At 43.0% G+C, this 22,241-nt stretch overlaps 2 protein-coding genes across 2 annotated transcripts; both read left to right on the plus strand.

Moving 5' to 3' along the window:
- Positions 1 to 3,208: 3,208 nt before the first annotated feature.
- On the plus strand, positions 3,209 to 14,349 carry LOC311087819 (uncharacterized protein; the record flags this gene model as incomplete). Its single annotated transcript, XM_084121290.1, has 6 exons — positions 3,209 to 3,326; positions 3,429 to 3,880; positions 12,043 to 12,193; positions 12,344 to 12,391; positions 12,631 to 13,212; positions 14,318 to 14,349. The coding sequence occupies 6 exons, from the start codon at positions 3,209 to 3,211 to the stop codon at positions 14,347 to 14,349; spliced, it is 1,383 nt and encodes a 460-aa protein (XP_083977416.1).
- A 47-nt stretch (positions 14,350 to 14,396) lies between these two features.
- LOC311088938 (tripartite motif-containing protein 16-like) lies at positions 14,397 to 21,990 on the plus strand. The gene is made up of 6 exons (XM_084123333.1): positions 14,397 to 15,058; positions 16,389 to 16,484; positions 16,572 to 16,805; positions 19,916 to 20,066; positions 20,217 to 20,264; positions 20,504 to 21,990. Exons 1-6 carry the CDS (start codon positions 14,486 to 14,488, stop codon positions 21,097 to 21,099), a joined length of 1,698 nt encoding a protein of 565 aa, XP_083979459.1. The 5' UTR covers positions 14,397 to 14,485; the 3' UTR covers positions 21,100 to 21,990.
- Positions 21,991 to 22,241: the final 251 nt, after the last annotated feature.

Below are 22,241 nucleotides of genomic sequence, written 5' to 3' on the forward strand. Positions count from 1 at the left end.
TATGAACGGACCAGTTTCATCACGGAGGAAAAAGACAGACAGAAAGAGGAAAAACATATCAGACACGCACTTGCACGCTGCAAATATCCGACATGGGCCATAAACAAAGGAAAAGAACAAGTCGCAAACAAGCAGACCAGACCAAAAACAAAACCCAAACCGAAATCTGAAACCAGAAACAAGGACATAGTAACCCTACCATATATCAGAGGTATAACAGAACCATTACAGCGGGCAATAAGAAAATACAACATAAACACAGTAGTAAAACCATACACAAAGTTAAGGCAGTTACTGGTACACCCCAAGGACAAAATAGAGCAAGACAAAAAATGTAACGTCATATACGAGATACCATGCAAATCATGCAATAAAACATACGTAGGAGAAACAGGCAGGTCATTCAACACAAGAAAGAAAGAACATCAGAAAGAATGTGAAAAAGAAACAACAGGACGACTCACTAGAACTCAAAAGGAAAAAGCGCAACAGGAACAACTAAAATCAGCCATATCAGATCATTGCAAACGAAATAACCACATTATGGACTGGGACAACGGACACATCATCAGATCAGAACCAAACAGATACAGAAGATGGATAAAGGAGGCGATTGAAATCAGGAAGCGGGCCAAGGACACCATCAACCGGGACGAGGGAGCCTGGGCAATTCCACGCAAAACGGTCACATCCATAACGCCAACTAAATACAATGGCATTGTGTTGGTGTTATGGATGTGACAGTTTTGCGCGGAATTGCCCGCCTACATACTCTCACACACATGGAACACCATCCTCCAGAGACCATCGAGCGACGGGGGGGCAGGGCGTGACCAGCCCGGCGGAACTGTCAGGTCCGCCGGGTTGGCCACGCCCAGGAAATAACAGCTGATAAACGACACGTCACAGCTGTCAGATGACGCTTCTGAGGAAGACTGCAGGTTGCAGTCGAAACATGTCAAGGTAAAGAAAAAGCTTTTTTCTCCACCTGAACTTTTTTGTCTTTCTAGAAGAAAACTATCCAATTTTAATCATTAAGAAGACAATATGAAAATTTTTGAACTGTTAGCAGCTCCGATTACCTAATGCAGACAAGCACTAAAATGTCAGAAACGGTTCTGCCTTTTATGTTTAAACTGGAGTCGGACAATGATGGATAGACTCAAGAAGAAGTGACAACAGGTAGAAGCAACAGGATGTTTCTGAATGGTTAGTTGATGAAAAAGGAGTTAACTATCTTCAGGTCATTGATTAGCATATTCCATCATGATAATCTACAAAATCGCTCGTGTGGCAACGGTTGTAAGATGCATACAGAGTGACATGATATTGCATTTGTGTTACGTACTGTATTGCATGTGAAAAGACAGATGCGACAGCTTGAGCAGACTCACAATTGTTCTCGACTAGAACAACTCTTCCTCTTCACAACATGGACTGCGTGATCCCGTGGGCGGGGTTTATGTAAATTTTTGGGTTGGTGATGTCACTAACCCAGGAGGAATGTTGTGTATCCCCTACCAGCCGTTTGTTGTACCGGTAGTCCTTAAAAAATTATTTCTTTAAAAGCAAATATATTACTTTGCTTTGAATTTTGAGCGTTGTAACTTTGCAGAACATTACACACTAATCACCCCTTTAAAATACTATTGAAGTATTTCCCTTTTTAGGTACTAAATCGTCATCGGAGGCTGACATGCGGCAACAACACATACAGGTGTTGTTGTTGTGCGCGCTAGGGAACGTAATTGCGCCATACGTCATCACATGGTCTGTGTGGGTCCTAACACCCCAGTGTAGTGACGGGGACACTATACTGTCAAAGAGCCGCGTCCTTCGGATGAGACGTTAAACCGAGGTCCTGACTCTCTGTGGTCATTAAAAATCCCAGGATGTCCTTCGAAGAAAGTTTCATATAAACTTCATAAAAAAGAGTAGGGGTGCAACCCCGGCATCCTGGCCAAATTTGCCCCATGGCCTCTGTCCATCATGGCCTCCTAATCATCCCCATATACTGATTGGCTTCATCACTGTCTCCTCTCCACCAGTAAGCTGGTGTGTGGAGGGAGTTCTGGCGCAATATGGCTGCTGTCGCATCATGCAGGTGGATGCTGCACATTGGTGGTGGTTGAGGAGATTCCCCCTTCCATGTAAAGTGCTTTGAGTACCTAGAAAAGCGCTATATAAATGTAATTAATTATTATTATTTTTTATTATAGATATATAGATAGATATAGCCGCCACATACACCTTTAAGATGGAAGGAGATAATCCAGCAGAGAAACGTTCTTGCAAATAATCAAATACTGAACCAACGGGGCAGTTGACCGGATCCAATTGACGTTCTCTACACCAAGAAGAGAACAGTCTCCACTTAAGTGCAAACAGTCTTCTCGTGGAGTGAGCTCTGGACTGGAGTATGGTCTCCATGACCTCAGTCTAGAGACCAGATTCTATGAGTTGTGCCCCCTCAGGGGCCAGACCCACAGTTTCCACAACTCTGGACGAGGATGATAAATTGTGCCCCCTGCTTGGGACAATAGGTCCCTCCTGCTCGGAATCTCCATCAGAGAGCCGTCTAGAAGGGACACCAGGTCTGAGAACCAAACTCAGGCCGGCCAGTACAGGGCTACTAATAGTAGACGGCAGTTTAAGAAGTGTGCTCTCCAGAACTCCCGGGAGCAGAGATATCGGACGAAAAGCATACAGGTGTAGCCTGGGCCACACCTGAACCATCGCCCCAGGGGAGCTGGATGTGTGAGGGAGAACCACATGGGACAGTGAGTTGTCTCTGAAGATGCAAATAGGTCTACTTGTGCTTGACCAAATTTCTCCCATAGGGGCTACACCGCCTCGGGGTGAAGTCTCCATTCCCCGGGCCTCAGCCTCAACTTTATATATACTGCCCTGAGAGACATTAATTTCCTTTGGGCCCACAGGCCCTCGTCAGTCCAGGAGTCCGGCCGTACTCGGGCCGGCGTGGATGCGGAACTACTGCGCCTCCTCACCAAGGCCGTCGACCAACTTGGCCTCGAGTTGCATCAACAGGCCTCAACAGGCCGCCTCCCCCGCGGGGACCACGGCCCAAGATCGCGCTGAAACCCGAGCCCGCGAAGTCCTCCTAGCAGATCAAAGGAGGAAAAGATGGTTAAGTCCCGCCGCGGCCGGACCACCGTCAAAGCTTTCTGCTCTGTCAGTCCCCGTAGTCATGGCTACTGCAGATGTGTATTACGCAGCCAACGAGCCGGTGATACTACCCGCTCACCTGCATACAACCGACGTTGTCACGGCGACCCAGAGAAATCTCAAAAAGAGCATAATGTCTGGTTGTCCGGCTCACGCCGCATGTGTTTTAAATGCAGAAAATGTGCCCACATTTCAGTGTTCACCCCTGCACACAAGCACTATACCCCCTGTGTCTCTCACAGAGCCCACTTTCATAAAGCTGGCGAAAGCCGCTCGAGTGTTAGATGTAGGATATGTGCCCACGAGCCCATGCCCACACCTACTCACCGCTCGCTCTGTCACATGGCCACTCTCTGCCGGTCACATCACGGATGTAAGTCCTGTGCCCGCTCGTGAGCACTCACACTTACTGACAAGCATTTTCCCCCCGGTGCCACTCTCGCACCCCGTTCCTCGCACAATATGCTCCCCATCAAAAGCCACCGGGACATCGTGTGTAAAACGGCCAGCCATCGTTGTCTGCGAGCGGCCGTATTCGAGCACCAAGAGCGTGCGCACTGCGCCCACGCCTCCGATTCAGGTTCTCGAGCCCGCGGAATGCGGCGATCAGAACCTGGAGGCCATTCTGTCCCTAGCCACACATGCAAAAGCATGGGAAGCTATTCCAGGCGTGTCAGAATGGGTGCTGAGCACAGTAAAGCAGGGCTATTCGTTGCAGTTCGCTCGCCGTCCCCCGCGCTTTCGGGCACGAACCGAGACGAGAGTGAATGGGGAAGTAGCACACCTACTTCGTGCAGAAATAGCGAAACTTCTGTGCAAAGCAAGTCAGGCTTTTACAGCCGTTATTTCCTCATGCCCAAGAAGGACAGAGCTCTCTGAGATATTTGAACAAAGCTCTTATGAGAAGACCGTTCAAAATGCTCACAACCAGACAGATCCTCGCGCAAATTCGCCCGGGGGACTGGTTTATTTCCCTCGATCTGAAAGACGCTTACTTTCAGATTCAGATAATACCCCGTCACAGGCCATTCTTGAGATTCGCCTTCGACGGTCAGGTATATCAATACAATACAATATCAAGCCTGTCTTTAGCACCCCGTACATTCACAAAGTGCATGGACACGGCTTTCGCTCCCCTGAGGACTCAGGGCATGTGGATTTTGAACTATTTGGACGATTGGCTGATTCTAGCAAAGTCAGAGGAAGAACTTATTTCTCACAGAACAGTGCTTCTCGGCCATCTGAAAAGCCTGGGTCTCACGTTCAACTGGACCAAGAGCTCATTACTGCCCAGTCAGTCAGCCTCTTTTCTAGGTATAGAACTGGACTCTGTGGCAATGACGGCCCGGCTGTCGACACAGCGTGCGCGCCGTGTTCAACGCCTGGCCGCGTCTTTCCAGAAAGGCAGCGTTGCACCTCTAAAAACATTTCAGAGGATGCTGGGTTGTATGGCATCAGCTGCAGCAGTGCTTCAGCTGGGTCTACTGTGTATGCGCCCGCTGCAACGCTGGTTGAACGCTCGAGTGCCTCACCGAGCCTGGGCGTCTGGCTGCATCCGGATCAGAGTGACTCAGAGCTGCGTTTCAGCACTGAGACCCTGGTTAGCGGCTGACTGGTACCAGCGGGGAGTGACAATGGGAGCCGTCTCGCACCGGAAAGTTATCTCGACAGACGCCTCCAACTTGGGTTGGGGCGCTCTTTTCGAAGGCAAACCGTTTTTTGGCCTGTGGTCAGACCAGGAGAAATGCCTTCATATAAACTGTCTGGAGATGATAGCGGTCGAGAACGCGCTGAAGCGTTTCCTCCCACACATACGGGGCCACCATGTTCTAGTCCGCTCGGACAACATGTCTGTGGTGTCCTACGTGAATCACCAGGGCGGTGTCAGATCCAGAAACCTTTGCAAACTGACAGAACGCCTTCTCGTTTGGGCCTATCACTCATTGTGCTCGCTGAGAGCCTTGCATATACCGGGCCACAGGAATGTCGGCCCAGACAGACTGTCCAGGGACAACATTCCCCCGGGAGAATGTTCCCTGCACCCTCAAACAGTACAGTTACTATGGCGCCTCTTCGGCAAAGCGGAAGTCGACCTTTTTGCATCGAAAGACAATGCTCATTGCCCGAGACCTGGCCCGGCCGCCCGCTGTATGCTTTCCCTCCGATCTCGCTGTTACCACAGGTAATCAAGAAGATCAGGGAAACGCGCCACTCAGTGCTCCTCATAGCCCCGCGATGGGAGAACCAAACCTGGTGCCCAGAGCTGGTGAGGCTGGTGACGCACATAGCCCCATGGCCGATCCCGGTGAGGAGAGATCTTCTCTCTCAGGCCGGTGGATCAATTTAGCATCCCCATCCAGAGCGCTGGTCTCTGCATGCGTGGATAATCAACGGATACCCGTTGCTTTGCCAGAAGGGGTCGTGAACATGATCACACAGTCTAGAGCTCCTTCTACGAGAAGGCTCTACGCATCTAAATGGTCAGTGTTCTCCAAATGGTGCGCTACTAAGAGCCTGGACCCATGTACGCGTGGGGTTTTGTGGGTGCTTTCCTTCCTTCAAGAGCTGTTGGACAAGGGCAGGTCCCCTTCCACGCTCAAAGTTTATGTTGCGGCTATTGCAGTGTTCGCTGAGCCGACGCGCAGCCGTGCGATAGGAAGGAACGAGCTCATCATCCGCTTCCTTAGAGGAGCCAGGAGGATGAATCCCCTTCGGTTCCTATTTGGGATCTTTCTTTGGTCCTGGAGGCCCTGAAAGCTTTTCCCTTTGAGCCGTTAGATTCCGTGGATCTAAAATACTTCTCGCTCGAGACCGTTTTTCTGATAGCTCTGTCATCAGTAAAACGAGTGGGGGATCTACACACGCTATCTGTTAGCCCCACATGTCTCGAGTTCGGACCGAATGACTCTAAAGTCATCCTAGGGCTGGACGATTTTGGCTAAAATCATAATCGCAATTAATCAAACAAGTTACCTCGATTACGATTATTGAACGATTATTTAAAAAAAAAAATCCTATGTCACTGGCAAGGCTTATACTGTAAATACGTTCACGGTTATTTTTTCTAATGAAAGATTTAGGGATGTCCCGATACCACTTTTTCACTTCCGATATGATACAATACCAATACCGCAGCTTTGGCTATTTGCCGATACCGATATCAATCCGATATCTTTATTTTATTCTTGAACTAATACTACTAGTAATAAAATATATGGAAGCACTTTGCTCAATTAGCCACATAAAAACATCTCACTCAAATGAAGAACAAATACTTCTCCAGTATAGTCCACAACAACAGTTGGATAATGAAAGACTGCCACCCTTTATTCAAAAGACCTTGAGATATGTTTGGTAACCTGAATGAATTTAAAATTAATTAGCTATATTTCAGATCAATATATTTGTTTCCTTAAAATTTAAATTAACTTTTAACTTCTCATCTGAATTATAAATAATTTATTTCTGTATAAAATAATACTACCATTAAAAACAAATTTTATTTTATTTTTTAATCAATGTAGAATGTGTTACTTAAAAATAAAAAGATTAGTGCTCTGTTTTAGGACAAGAAATGAAAACCAATGCAATATAATGAATGTCCAAAAAGATGAGATCATTTGATATTTTTATAAAAAAAATGTACACAGTGTGTGTGTGTGTGTGATTTTGGTTGGGTGACAGTTGTAGGTTACAGTTTGACAAGAGTTTACAGTTTGACAAAAGCACTATGTTTTACACAAATATAAGTAGGCTAAACACTTTGCAGTTTTAATGATGTCCTGTATGAACAAATTGACGTTGATGTTATAATGACGAATGATGTTTTTATGTTTCCACTGTTAGATCGCGTCTGTGCCTCTCTCTCTCTCTCTCTGACACACACACACATTCAAATTCGCGTCTATCGCGTCTAGTTCTACGCTTAAACATTTTGAATCCATTCGCGCGTCCAAAGCGAATAGGACGCGCGTAAGCGAGTTTGAAGCGAAATAGACGCGCGTTCAGAGCTAAGGGACGGGGCGGAGTCACGTGACTACACACGCGGTAATATGTTTTAAGGGGAAAGTACATTAACACACAGTGGGCGGAAATATTAATAGGATTAAAAAACCGAAATAACCGACTTGGTAAAAGTACGTCGGTTATAGGCTCTGAATTTCGGTTTCGATTACTTTTCGATTAATCATCCAGCCCTAAGTCATCCTCAAACCGAGACATGGTTACATCCCCAAGACGATTGGCACTCCACTCTGCCAGCATCTGATAGCGAGGACAGTGATAACCTCCTATGCCCCGTCAGGGCGCTGAGAGCTTACATCACGCGCTCCGCCGCCTTCAGGCAGTCTGAGCTGCTCTTTGTTTCGTTTGGTGGGCGCACCAAGGGTCTCGCCGCCTCGAAACATAGCCTGTCCAGATGGATAGTGGACGCTATCGCAGCAGCTTATGCGTCCAAACACCTGCAGTGCCCGATGGGCATTAGGGCCCATTCCACTAGAGGCATGGCTTCGTCGTGGGCTTGGTCCAGCGGGATTTCTATTCACGACATTTGTATGGCGGCAGGCTGGGCCTCTCCCTCTACATTTGTGAGGTTTTATAACCTGGAAGTTCCCGCCCTGCAGGCTAAACTTTTATCAGTCTAAGAGATGTGTATGTTCTGCCCAGACATTCATGTGCAGGCCACTCTCATGTAAATGGTAAATGGTAAATGGACTGCATTTATATAGCGCTTTCACAGACCTATGGCCACCAAAGCGCTTTACATTGCCTCACATTCACCCATTCACTCACTCATTCATACACCGACGGCGGTGTCTGCCATGCAAGGCGCCATCCAGCCGAGCAGCTGGGGTTAGGTGTCTTGCTCATGGACACCTCGACACTTGGTCAAGTGGAACCGGGGATTGAACCACCAACCTTTCGGTTTGTAGACAACCTACAGCCTAGAAGTAGAAGCCGAAGTAGACAACCTATGTCACTATGAGCTCTTCTGGTTGAGCTGCACAAATGGGTGAGACTCTATATACATAGACCGGCAGAGCCGATTTGTATTCCCCTATGATGTGCTTGTGTATTTGTGCTGGCCCGCGTTGCTGGCCACCTATTCTCCACACAGCTGCACAAAGGGTTGATACTCTCTATACATAGACCGGCGGAGCCGTTCTATTTTTTCCCTCTTATGTACTTGTGCTGGCCCGTGTTGCTGGCCGCCTTTTCCCTACACGTTTATACATAGACAGGGGGAGCCGGTCTGTATTCCTATGAAGTGCTTATTACATGTGCTGGCCCGCGTTGCTGGCCGCCTGTTCCCGCATGTTGTGTCCCCCGGGCTTCCCTGGGACTCATGCAGTGATGCTCGGCGCACACGGCGTTGACAAGGGGTTCCCGTAGCGTAAGTGACTTACGCAATATGAGAGAACCTCTCGTAAGAGAACGTACTCGGTTACCTAATGTAACCTCGGTTCTCTCTAGAAGAGGGAACGAGTATTGCATAACCTGCCATACTCGCGCCACGAGCTTATTCGCTTCAGTCAATGAAAACCAGAGTTTAGCCTGTTGAGCCCGTCTTTATATAGACTAAGCCACACCCATTCTGGCGGGCTGTGACGCGTAGAGGGCACGACGTCACGCAGGGCTCACCGATAGGCTGCAGCAGTTGCCACAGGTCAGCCAATGAGCACGCTTATACAGCCTGCTATGGTCTGCTGGCTGCCACACTGCGTTGTCAATATATACAAAATGAAGAATTTTTTTTTTGGCTTCAGATCTCGAGAAAAGATGACTTTACCTGTAGCGTAAGCAACTTACGCAATACTCGTTCCCTCTTCTAGAGAGAACCAAGGTTACGTTAGGTAACCGAGTACGTTCTCTGAGCTGGGTTCTCTGAGTCTCAGTGGAGCCAGAGCTGCATCCACGCATTTCGTGAAAGTGCAGGTTGATAAACCTAAGCCGAAGTGAAGAACCCGAAATTGGTAGGCTTCGCCCCCGAAAGCGAATCTAAGGAACTTCCTGTGATGAGGATGGATGGCTACATGGAAGTATGCATCCTTCAAATCTATCATGCCAAACCAGTCCTTGGACTGAATCTGTGACAGGATCTGTTTGAGTGTAAGCATTTTGAACTTAAGATTCTGAACCCTGCAGTTTAGTTGACGCAGGTCTAGAATAGGACGCAGCTCTCCATCCTTCTTTGGAACAGTGAAGTAACGGCTGTAAAACCCCGACTCCCTGCTGGGAGAAAGAACCCTTTCTATAGCCTCCTTTCACAGAAGATTCTGTACTTCTTGCTCCATAACCAGAGCCTGCTCGGGGTCCACCACCGTAGAGAGGACCCCAAGAAATCTGTGTGGACGAGAACCGAACTGAATTCTGTAACTTTTTTCTATTGTGAGCAGGACCCAATGAGATATATTTAGCAGTTTTTTCCGAACCGTCCTCCTCAAAGAATGATCGGCGGGAGTGGAGAGTCCTCACGGACAGCTTCTCACAATGCTCACAGTCAGCCCCCCTGAAATGACTGGGCATGATCTATTTCCAAACAAGCAACACAAAGATTGTGTGTATCCCCACCCGTAAGGAAACAAGGGCAGGGAAAAGCACACTTCTTAAACTGCTGCTTGTTCACTATAATATATATATATATATATATATATATATATATATATATATATATTAGGGATGTCCCGATCCGATCACGTGATCGGAAATCGGGCCCGATCGCGTGTTTTCAGACTCGATCGGAATCGGACGTTACCTCCCGATCAGGACTCGGATATATATGTATTTATATTCTCATTATTTTTTAACACCTCTATTATGCGGTGACACAGAGTTACGGCGGTTTCACACTGCACGCGTTATTAGAGTGTAAGCAGCGCAGGAGCAGTGCATATGGTGAGCAGGAGCAGGACACGCGCGTTATATATATATATATATATATATATATATATATTTTTTTTTTTTTTTTTAAGTGACAAGACAGACAATATTACTTATCTGATAGTAGGAAAAAAAAAATACTATGGAAGTCAATGGGGTCCATCAACTGTTTGGTTACCGAGATTTTTCAAAATATCTTCTTTTGTGTTCAGCAGAAAAAAGAAATTCATACAGGTTTGAAACAACTTGAGGGTGAGTAAATGATGACAGAATTTTCATTTTTGGGCGAACTATCCCTTTAAGAGGAGTGGGTAAAAATTCAGAGGCTGATTTTGCAAAGAAATCCACATTCAAACCAAAATATCTGACTTCCTGTTGCTCGGAGCTAATTATTGTAAATTAGAAAATTGTCCGGCTCGATGAGACCAATGTGTGTACTGATTTTTGTGACTGTACATAAAATTAACCCCCTCACTTTTGTCAAAAGCATTTAGAAAGTGACACACTTCCTGCCAGTTGGTGACGCTATAACTTTGACTCACAATAGTTACATACATGTGATCGGCCTCTTACCACGAACAAACTGCTGAAGTTTCATCAAGATCAGTTAATGTATACAGAAGTTATAACACTTCATTTTTATCTTTTCTCGCCATAAATTCGTTTCCTCGCCATGGCCAAACCATTCGAGATATCAAAAATCCGTCCGCACTTTAGCATCCTCAATGTCTTGACTTTATGCTGACCAAGATTGGTGGCACTTGAAAGAATTGCCTAGGAGGATTATTTCAAATACCAGAGCAAGCGTTCTCCAAACAACCCATAATAGCCGACTTCCTGTTGGGCTGACGTAAAACTTGACCAAGGGAAAGTTGTTCGGCCCGATGAGATCTGTATGTGTACTGAGTTTCATATTAATTCATGCAAGCGTGTTTGATCTATGGACCAAGTTTTTCAGACCCCGTTCAAGGGCTAAAAATCCCCCCCCCCCCCTCCTCACACACACAGAGACAGAGAGACAGAGAGAGAGAGGGAGAGAAAATTCTCCAGAAAAATCCACATTCAAACCAAAATATCTGACTTCCTGTTGGTCGGTGCTAATGACTGTAAATTGGAAAGTTGTCCGGCTTGATGAGAACAATATACATACCAAGTTTTGTTGCTGTAGATGAATCTAACCCCCCACTTTGGTCAAAAGGTGGCGCTACTGAGCCATTCCACCACGCCCGTTTCTGAAACTTTGCACATGTCCACTGGCTAATAAAAGTGATGTGTCTGTCGAGTTTCATGCAATTTCAAGCATGCTAAGAATCTCAAAAGCATAAAAAAATAAAAAAATAAAAGTTTGATGCGTTGCCATGGCAACAGTATCTAAGATATCAATAATCCTTTCACAGGTCTACATCTGCTGTGGGTCTACATTATACACATAAAGTTTGAAGCAAATCGGGTAAAAATAAGAGAGTGATTTAAAAGCATTTTGAAAGTGACAAACTTCCTGCAGCCAGTTGGTGGCGCTATAACTTTGACTCACAATAGTCACATCCATGTGATTCGCCCTTTCAGGGCTTGGGCCCTAAAAATAATCCTTCCGGAAACAATAGGGCCTTCGCCTTTTCAGGGCTTGGGCCCTAATTATTTGGTTTATTCTGCCAATTTATTTTTAAATATATAATTTCAAAATACACTAAATTTGGATTTATGATCGCAGTATTTCTAATTAAAATCATGTATTTCTCAAGCTAATATTGAGCTTAAATTGATTTCCCAGGAAGTTCACATATAGTATAAATAGCAAACGCTAGAACTTGTGTCTCTAATGTCACATAAAGAATATGAGAAGAATGAAGCTGATGCTGTGAAAGTGCTGGATTGAGGAGAGTTACTAAAGATCAACAAGAGCCGCACAAATCTGACAGTAGAGCAGGTTATTGATGAAGTGTGGAGGTGATGAGCTTTGATTTCTGTTTTCTCTAGAGTTTCCAGTCTCTCTCAGCTCCTCCTGAATCTACAGACGTAAATGGCAATCTCTTCAGTTCTCTCTCCTCTTTTGATGGCGTGAGAGAATCTGTCCGTCAGCTGAGAGACAAACTGGAGGATTTCTGCAAAGAGAAGATCTCTGACAGAGGTAAAGTCCTGGAGATTCTGCTCTCAGAAACGATCCTCCATCATCTCAGATCATGTAGAAGATCATATTAGAAATGTCTCAGGAACGGATGCAGGGATCATTTTCTCTTGACATGATAATTACACTCTTCATGTCTGTTGATTTCCACAGCCACTTTCTCCAACATTGTTCCCAGGACCAGGAACGACTTCCTACAATGTAAGTCACTGAGAAAACAAGCAGAAAAGCTCACTGAGTGTGTTCATGTTCTTCCTGGAGAAGTGAAAGAAAACATGACAGAAGAGTTTTAGAGTTGATCATGTAAATGATGATTTGCTCAGGATATCTGGTAAACTGCACTGAGACACTGATGATATATTGAACATGAAGAGTTCAGATACATTAAAAGATCAGACAGATTCATAATTCCTGATTCTGATGTGTTTTATCTCCATCAGATTCCCATCAGCTCAATCTGGATCTGAACACAGTGAATAAATACCTCCGTCTGTCTGACAGGAACAGAGTGATTACTGACACTTTCCCACAGATTCAGTCGTATCCTGATCATCCAGACAGATTTGATGTGTGTCCTCAGGTGTTGTGTAGAGAGAGTGTGTGTGGACGCTGTTACTGGGAGATTGAGTGGAGTGGTGAACGTGTGTTTATATCAGTGTCATATAAGTGCATCAGCAGGAAGGGACGGGATAAAGAGTGTGTGTTTGGACGTAGTGATCAGTCCTGGAGTTTGTTCTGCTCTTCCTCCAGTTACTCATTCAGACACAATAACATAGAGACTAAACTCCCTGTAGAGTTAATCAGCCGTAGAACAGGAGTGTGTGTGGATCACAGTAGAACAGGAGTGTATGTGGATCACAGTAGAACAGGAGTGTGTGTGGGTCACAGTAGAACAGGAGTGTGTGTGGATCACAGTAGAACAGGAGTGTGTGTGGGTCACAGTAGAACAGGAGTGTGTGTGGATCACAGTAGAACAGGAGTGTATGTGGATCACAGTAGAACAGGAGAGTGTGTGGATCACAGTAGAACAGGAGAGTGTGTGGATCACAGTAGAACAGGAGTGTGTGTGGATCACAGTAGAACAGGAGTGTGTGTGGGTCACAGTAGAACAGGAGAGTGTGTGGGTCACAGTAGAACAGGAGAGTGTGTGGATCACAGTAGAACAGGAGAGTGTGTGGGTCACAGTAGAACAGGAGTGTGTGTGGATCACAGTAGAACAGGAGAGTGTGTGGGTCACAGTAGAACAGGAGTGTGTGTGGATCACAGTAGAACAGGAGTGTGTGTGGATCACAGTAGAACAGGAGTGTGTGTGGATCACAGTAGAACAGGAGTGTGTGTGGATCACAGTAGAACAGGAGTGTGTGTGGATCACAGTAGAACAGGAGTGTATGTGGACAGTTATATTATATATTACAGTATACTCACTACAAAAAACTAGACTACACCACTGGAGTGTCCTCACGGACAGCTTCTCACAATGCTCACAGTCAGCCCCCTCGAGAACTGACTGGGCATGATCCATTTCCAAACAAGAAACACAAAGATTGTGTGTATCCCCACCCATAAGGAAACAAGGGCAGGGAAAAGCACACTTCTTAAACCGCTGCTTGTTCACCATAATATATACAGTATATATGTGTGTGTGTGTGTGTGTAACTGCAGTGCCAATCCAACACTAAATAGACAGAAACAGTATCACAGACAGCACTTGCTGAGGACACAGAAGCTAGCGCGGTCTGTTTCTAGGTATGCTTTATAGTTTCCTGGTCTGTGACGTCACCCGTCTATGATGTCTCATCACACCATTGGACTGATTTCACACGTGCTTCATGATGCAATCACGCAGGGGCGTTCCCACAGTGTCTCGACGCAGCATGAAAGGGAAATCAAAATATTTGAGGTAATCGGTTACATAAACCTGTAAATTCAAAGAAACAAATTCATAAAACTCGAAACAATTAAACAATTCATATTACTTACAATGTGTCAGTTTTGTAAACTCAGAAGAAAAATAAAGTTCTAAATACATATAAAAGATAACTAAAATTTACCCTTCTCAAACCAATTAATTATTTTGAGCATTAGGGTTTAGGTTTACAGTGAATGTTTTTGCATTTATTGTTGTAGAATCTGAACTCAGCAGGAATGAGGCTTTATGACGGTTTATAGACTTGATAAATCTGTTTTGCACACGTCACTCAAACACAGAACCAGGAAGCAGGACGAGTTCGGGAAAGAGAAACTAAAGTGCAGTTGGGCTGTTGTGTGTTTGTGTCTCAGTATTCGTGCAGTAAAATGGCAGAAGCCAGATTTTCTCAGGATGAGTTCATATGTTCAGTGTGTCTGGATCTCCCGAAGGATCCAGTGACCATTCCCTGTGGACACAGTTACTGTAAGATCTGTATTACAGGCTGCTGGGATCAGGAGGATCAGAAGAGAGTCTACAGCTGCCCTCAGTGCAGACAGACCTTCAGTCCAAGACCTGCTTTAGCTAAAAACACCATGCTGGCTGAAGTGGTGGAGAAACTGAAGATGACTAAACTTCCTGCTGATAGTTACGCTGGAGCTGGAGATGTGCAGTGTGACGTCTGTACTGGAAGAAAACACAAAGCCGTCAAGTCCTGTCTGGTGTGTCTGGAGTCTTACTGTCAAACTCATTTTGACCGTCATGAGGATTATCACTCCCGTAAGCCACATAAAGTGACTGATGCCACTGGACGACTGCAGGAGATGATCTGCCAAACACATGATAAACTCCTTGAGGTTTTCTGTCGCACTGACCAGAGGTTTATATGTGTGCTGTGTACGATGGACGAACATAAAAACCACGACACTGTATCAGCTGCAGCACTGAGGACAGAGAAACAGGTATGAAACTACACACTGATGAAATAATGTTGGTATAATATATGGTAAAATTGCGTGCCCCTGTCTCAAAATGTATTGTTCCCCTCTCTGATAAATCTGATAAATGTAAATAATAATAATAATTATAATAAATAACACTGCACATACACCATTGCCACTAACAATAATAATAATACAAAAAAATATTAAATCATTTTTTGGGGGCGGAAGCATTTGGCGGAGATGAAGTGGTAGGCGGAGTTTCCTTTGCAGCGCTATACGCAGCAGTTCGTCGCGACTCCGCGAGTCTTCAAACTGCACGGGCAGCAAGTAACATTAAGCTAATACGGAAAAGTTAATTTATCCTACCATGCTACTGTAAAAGTTGAGGCAGCATGTGATTAATGCTTAACAATCATAAAAGTATAACTCAATTTCAGCCGCATTCTGAGTCTGACAATGTCATTCATAGTTTTTATTCAAGGCCATAACAAGTGTATTATCTTGGGGAAATACATCTAGTGAAAGGAAATTTTAAGTCCATGTCCAGCTCTAAATTGTAAGGAATTTATATCTTTGATTTCATAGTAGGCTACACTTTACAATAAGGTTCATTTGTTTATTAATCATATTAACTAACATTAACTAATCATGAGCAAAACATTTGTTAGGCTACTGTAGGCCTATTTGTTAATCTTAGTTAATAATAATACAACTGTTAATTGTTTGTTCATGTTATGTCACAGTCATTGCATTAACTAATGTTAACAAATACAACTTTTGATTTTAATAATGTTTTAGTAAATGCTGAAATCAATATTAACTAAGATTAATAAACGGTGTAGAAGTGCAGTTCATTATTAGTTCATGTTAACAAATTTAACTAATGAAACCTTATTGTAAAGTGTTACTGATTTCATGATAGCTAACACTTTAATGATTACATGCATACAATTTATAACATCAACATAACTAAACATGAATTCCTCATAATTACCTACTCCGTTTTGTTTGGTAAAGTAAATAATATTTAGTAATATTATCATCATTTCCCTATTTTTGTTTGATGTGTTATGCATTCTAATTGTATCAACATCTTTTCATTGGTAATGAAGAGAGGCTCTCTGACCGACTGCTGCTCTCCATTGAGTGAGATATTCCAAATAATTGTGAGGAAGTCATTAAAATATATAAAAACACAACAGATAGATGGGTACTGCTTTAAGTACAGGTGATTTATTTAAAAAATAAATGTTTTTAATTCCTTCCGCCCCTGCCCCGGAAGAGGTCTGTGCACGCCACTGGGTGACAGTATATAAAGTGCCATCTGTGTTATTGGTTTGTGCTGCAGAAGCAGCTGAAGGAGACGCAGAGGTCGTTCCAGCAGAGGATCCAGCAGAGAGAGAAAGATCTTCAGCAGCTGAGAGAAGCTGTAGAGTCTCATAAGGTGAGTGTGGAGAAGAAGAGGAGTTTGAGAAGTCTCAGTCAGGACTCTCTGAAGCTCACTGTGTGATTGTGATGTGTGTCCTAACAGCGCTCTGCACACACAGCAGTGGAGGACAGTGAGAGGATCTTCACTGAGCTCATCCGCTCCATTGAGAGAAGCCGCTCTGAGGCGACACAGCAGATCCGAGATCAGGAAAAGACTGCAGTGAGTCGAGCTGAAGAACGACTGGAGCGACTGGAGCAGGAGATCAATGATCTGAGGAGGAGAGACGCTGAGCTGGAGCAGCTTTCACACACACAGGATCACATACATTTCCTGCAGGTAACAGAGATCGAGAAGAACAGGACTGGGAGAGGGAATGGGAGATGGTTTATTGCACTTTATGCCCAAAACACACCCATTACAACCCATTACCATTACAAACACACCCATTACAAATAGGGACAACCCTTTTAGACCATGCGCCGGGAGCACCAACCATTTTTCCCGTTCCCTTCTTTGGGGTAAACTAGGAAAAGTGGATTCAGACACGCTCTAAGTGCACTTGCGCTGTGCGCTTTAGACCAGAGCTGAGTTTTAGAGTTGATCAAACGATAAAAGCTTGATCATCAAGGTATTCTTTTTGTAACAGACCTTTAAGAAATGTAATAGATTCTCCCAATCTACAAATCAATGCTCTAACTGCAGAAATGAAAGTAATAATTAATTTTTGACGACGGTAAAAAGTAGCAGTGCACCGGTGATGACTTGAGCTCATCAGTCCACAGTAACCAGGCTCTGAAATAGCACTACTGTGGCACTGACCACACAAAACATACAGTAGTGGCCAAACGTGATGTGTGGAGTTTCTTTTTTTAAATTACCCTACAAGTTTGCTTGAAGGAACACTCCACCGTTTTTTGAAATAGGGCTTATTCACCTTATTTCCTACGTTTAGATAGGTGGGCAAATGCATTTTTGTCTCAGTGCATGCATTGTTTTAGTTTGACAGGGTCGGCGCTAGCTTAGCTTAGCATAATGAATGGAATCCTTTGTTGCCAGCTAGCATGGCCTGAGTAAAAGTAATATAAAAAAATAAAAAAACCCACCTAATTACTTCTTGTGGCCTGCGTATTCACAACGAGTACAAATAGCGATGCAGATTAACACTAGGTGATTTCCTATGCAGATATTGACTTGGGACTATATTAGGGGGAAGCACAGGTGAAGCACTGCTACTTGGGCGCAGAGATATCACGCCCAAGTAGCTGTGCTTCGCCTGTGCTTCCCCCTAATATAGTCCTTAATATATAAGTCAATATCTGCCTAGGAAATCGCCTAGTGTTAATCTGCATCGCTATTTGTACTCGTTGTGAATACGCAGGCCACAAGAAGTAATTAGGTTTTTTTTTTTTCTTTTACTCAGGACATGCTAGCTGGCAACAAAGGATTCCATTCATTATGCTAAGCTAAGCTAGCACCGACCCTGTCAAACTAAAACAATGCATGCACTGAGACAAAAATGCATTTGCCCACCTATCTAAATGTAGGAAAGAAGGTGAATAAGCCCTATTTCAAAAAACGGTGGAGTGTTCCTTTAAAGGAGAACTCCGATCAATTTTAACATTGAGCTCATTTTTTTGTAAATTTGGAGTGCTGTCAGTACAGAGAACAACGACAAAAATCGGTGTTGCCTACACCGTGTTATCCTCTTTTTAAAATTTGCACCCTGTTGACTTCAATGGGGCACGTTTTAAACCTGCTTTTAGCCTCTTAACATCCTTGATGTGTCATTACAAGTGCCCAGCCAATGTGAGTGATTCCTTCGGAGTGAACACGGGTGAATCTGACTGCAGTAGATGAGAAAGATATGAATAAAAATGATGTTAATTCGGCCAGCGCTCATACCTGTATTTACATCCTGTTTTCGGTCGAAGTCCATAGTAATCGATTGTCGAGTTCACGCGCGTGATCATAGGTACTAAACCTATGCCGAATTAACTTCACTTACAAATTAAAATTGACCGGAGTTCTCCTTTAAACCATCAAATTCTGAGGATTTTATTTTATATATATATTTTTTTATATTTTAAAATATGAGGGAAGATCAAAACACTAAACTTAGTGAAGGTATTTATCTGACAAAATTATTTCAAGTCAAGTCATCTTTATTTGTTATAGTGCTTTTTTACAATACAGATTGTTTCAAAGCAGCTTTATATTGATTACAGGAAAATAATGCAACAAAGTTAGTTTTGGCTGTACAGCAGATCTAGAAGAAAATAGTGTCATTGTCCAGCTTAAGTGAGTTCAGTGATGATTAATTTCCATTGTAAAAATCATTAGTTATCTATTTAGTTCATTTATCTATACAGCCGCTCTGGAGAAAACAGTGATGTCATCATCCAGCTCAGTTCAGTTCTCAGACAACGGTGTCAGTGCAGGCAGATCAATAATATTGATGAATATTAAGTGACAAAAAAGGTAAACTACAGCTACAGGTTTTAGAAAAACTATAAAGCTCACAGAAAAAAAATCATTAATTGACTGCAAACATAGTCAATTGTTAATATTTCATCGTTCTCTCTTGTTTTTTTAGCCAGCCTGGCTAAAAATGATGTCTGTACAATTTGGCATGTTTCATTGTGTTATCACATATAAACAGCTGACTTCAAGCAAAATATGCTTACAAAATCTTTAACACGTTTTGCTACTATTTACTTAAAGTGCTTTTTTAAAAGTTATATTACCCTAAATCCAAGCATTTATTAAAGTATTGTTCACGTTTCATAGTAAATTAAATTAACAAAGACAAAAATATCACTTATTAATGCCTTTTCATCACACAAATATGAATTTAGCAAAGTTTGCCCTTTAATTCTGTGAATAAAACAAAGGCTTTAATGACATTCCCATTAAAGAATGTAATTTAACTTTTTAGAGTCCAATTTACATGGTATAATACAGCTAAGATAGAGATTGATGCATTTGATCAGGATAATAATATGATTATTTAAAATATTTAATATGAGATAGATGTTGGTATATTACTGACTTTTATTTCCACATCTAAATGAATCACTTTCGTGTTTTCTGGAATTTATTTTTAATTATTTGGTTTATTCTGCCAATTTATTTTTAAATATATAATTTCAAAATACACTAAATTTGGATTTCTGATCGCAGTATTTCTAATTAAAATCATGTATTTCTCAAGCTAATATTGAGCTTAAATTGATTTCCCAGGAAGTTCACATATAGTGTAAATGACAAACGCTAGAACTTGTATCTCTAATGTCACATAATGAATATGAGAAGAATGAAGCTGATGCTGTGAAAGTGCTGGATTGAGGAGAGTTACTAAAGATCAACAAGAGCCGCACAAATCTGACAGTAGAGCAGGTTATTGATGAAGTGTGGAGGTGATGAGCTTTGATTTCTGTTTTCTCTAGAGTTTCCAGTCTCTCTCAGCTCCTCCTGAATCTACAGACGCAAATGACAATTCCTTCAGTTCTCTCTCCTCTTTTGATGGCGTGAGAGAATCTGTCCGTCAGCTGAGAGACAAACTGGAGGATTTCTGCAAAGAGAAGATCTCTGACAGAGGTAAAGTCCTGGAGATTCTGCTCTCAGAAATGATCCTCCATCATCTCAGATCATGTAGAAGATCATATTAGAAATGTCTTAGGAACGGATGCAGGGATCATTTTCTCTTGACATGATAATCACACTCTTCATGTCTGTTGATTTCCACAGTCACTTTCTCCAACATTGTTCCCAGGACCAGGAACGACTTCCTACAATGTAAGTCACTGAGAAAACAAGCAGAAAAACTCACTGAGTGTGTTCATGTTCTTCCTGGAGAAGTGAAAGAAAACATGACAGAAGAGTTTTAGAGTTGATCATGTAAATGATGATTTGCTCAGGATATCTGGTAAACTGCACTGAGACACTGATGATATATTGAACATGATGAGTTCAGATACATTAAAAGATCAGACAGATTCATAATTCCTGATTCTGATGTGTTTTATCTCCATCAGATTCCCATCAGCTCAATCTGGATCTGAACACAGTGAATGAATACCTCCGTCTGTCTAAAAGGAACAGAGTGATTACTGGTCCTTTACTAAAGATTCAGCTGTATCCTGATCATCCAGACAGATTTGATGATGTGTATCAGGTGTTGTGTAGAGAGAGTGTGTGTGGACGCTGTTACTGGGAGATTGAGTGGAGTGGGAGTGTGTTTATATCAGTGTCATATAAGAGCATCAGCAGGAAGGGACGGGGTAATGAGTGTGTGTTTGGATGTAATGATCAGTCCTGGAGTTTGTTCTGCTCTTCCTCCAGTTACTCATTCAGACATAATAACATATATACTGAACTCCCTGTAAAGCCCATCAGCCGTAGAACAGGAGAGTGTGTGGGTCACAGTAGAACAGGAGTGTGTGTGGATCACAGTAGAACAGGAGTGTGTGTGGATCACAGTAGAATAGGAGTGTATGTGGATCACAGTGCAGGAACTCTGTCCTTCTACAGCGTCTCTGACACGATGAGCCTCATCCACACAGTCCAGACCACATTCACTCAACCGCTCTATCCTGGGTTTAGGGTTAATGGATCAGTGAAACTGTGTTGATAAATCAGGATAGATTGTAGAGAGATTCTTCCCATAATGCTTTGAGCTGCATGATAAATCATAAACACTGAGATGTTATAGAGTCTCTTACTTTCTATTTATTACATTAATACTACAGCTGCGCATGTGTCAGTGAAATAACATGTTCAGATTATGGTTGAGTAAGTGCTGAGCTTGAAGATGATGTAAGAATTGATAAATTAGGAAATTCCAGACAGTCTGTTTCGGGGGTGACCAGACCCTGAGAGGACAAAAGGACCTCTCTGGAGATTACCATTTGAACTGGCTCTTGTGCACCATCAAGACGAAAGTCTCACCTCCAAATCAACTTCATCTACATCTCTTTCCCCCTTCTCTCACCCCCTCTCTCTCATGCTCAGATGATTTACCTGGATTCCCAAGAAAATGTATAGTTTACTGTGAATTATTATCAGAGTATTTTCATGTTTGGTATCGTTTAAAATGTCACAGTGCGACTGGTACAAATGTCTAATTTCAGAATAAGTAAAACACAAGGTAATAAGGTTTTAAGAGTTTATGGATAGCTGACTTACAAAGGAAGGTGGTCTCTCAAGACAAATGGTCACTCACCCCCAAGAGGTGCTACCTCTGAATGCAAATTTCTTTTGTTAGCACATGTTTCCATGTGAAAGAGGTCTGACTATTTAATGAAATGCAGCAGGGAGATCGGGGCCTTTTCTATACTTCAGATTGGCCCGTGAGGCTGAGAGAGATAGATCTCTTAGCCTCATGTATTTCTTAAAGTTGGGTTTGCATAATCTCTCTATTCCAGAGCATTTGATGTTTTGTATCGATTATCTTTGAATTGATTATGAAATTGGCATGATACATTTACCTGACATAATAAATTATTACATTTGATTATTCTAACTGACTTTGATATTATTTTCATTGAAGAGTTAAACGGAATAGTCAAACATTCACTCATGATTAATGATCCACAGATATCATTAAAACCCTTTCATTTATGGAGTCAGATGAAATAACGAGAGAATACATAACTAAATGTATTACAAATTTAACCAACCAATACTTTGCATGAGTGAGGACAGAACACGTGATACCTTCCCCGTGTATTGGCGAACCGGCAGATTGGACCAATATAGCGGGCCTTACAAAAT

This window comes from Abramis brama, assembly GCF_963993115.1.
Source record: "Abramis brama genome assembly, chromosome: 8".
Lineage (NCBI taxonomy): Eukaryota > Metazoa > Chordata > Actinopteri > Cypriniformes > Leuciscidae > Abramis > Abramis brama.

Coding starts and splice junctions, on each gene's coding strand:
- LOC311088938 (XM_084123333.1), top strand. CDS start 14,486: ATGGCAGAAGCCAGATTTTCTCAGGATGAGTTCATATGTTCAGTGTGT. Junction 15,059..16,388: donor CACTGAGGACAGAGAAACAG/GTATGAAACTAC, acceptor TTTGTGCTGCAG/AAGCAGCTGAAGGAGACGCA. Junction 16,806..19,915: donor ATCACATACATTTCCTGCAG/GTAACAGAGATC, acceptor TGTTTTCTCTAG/AGTTTCCAGTCTCTCTCAGC.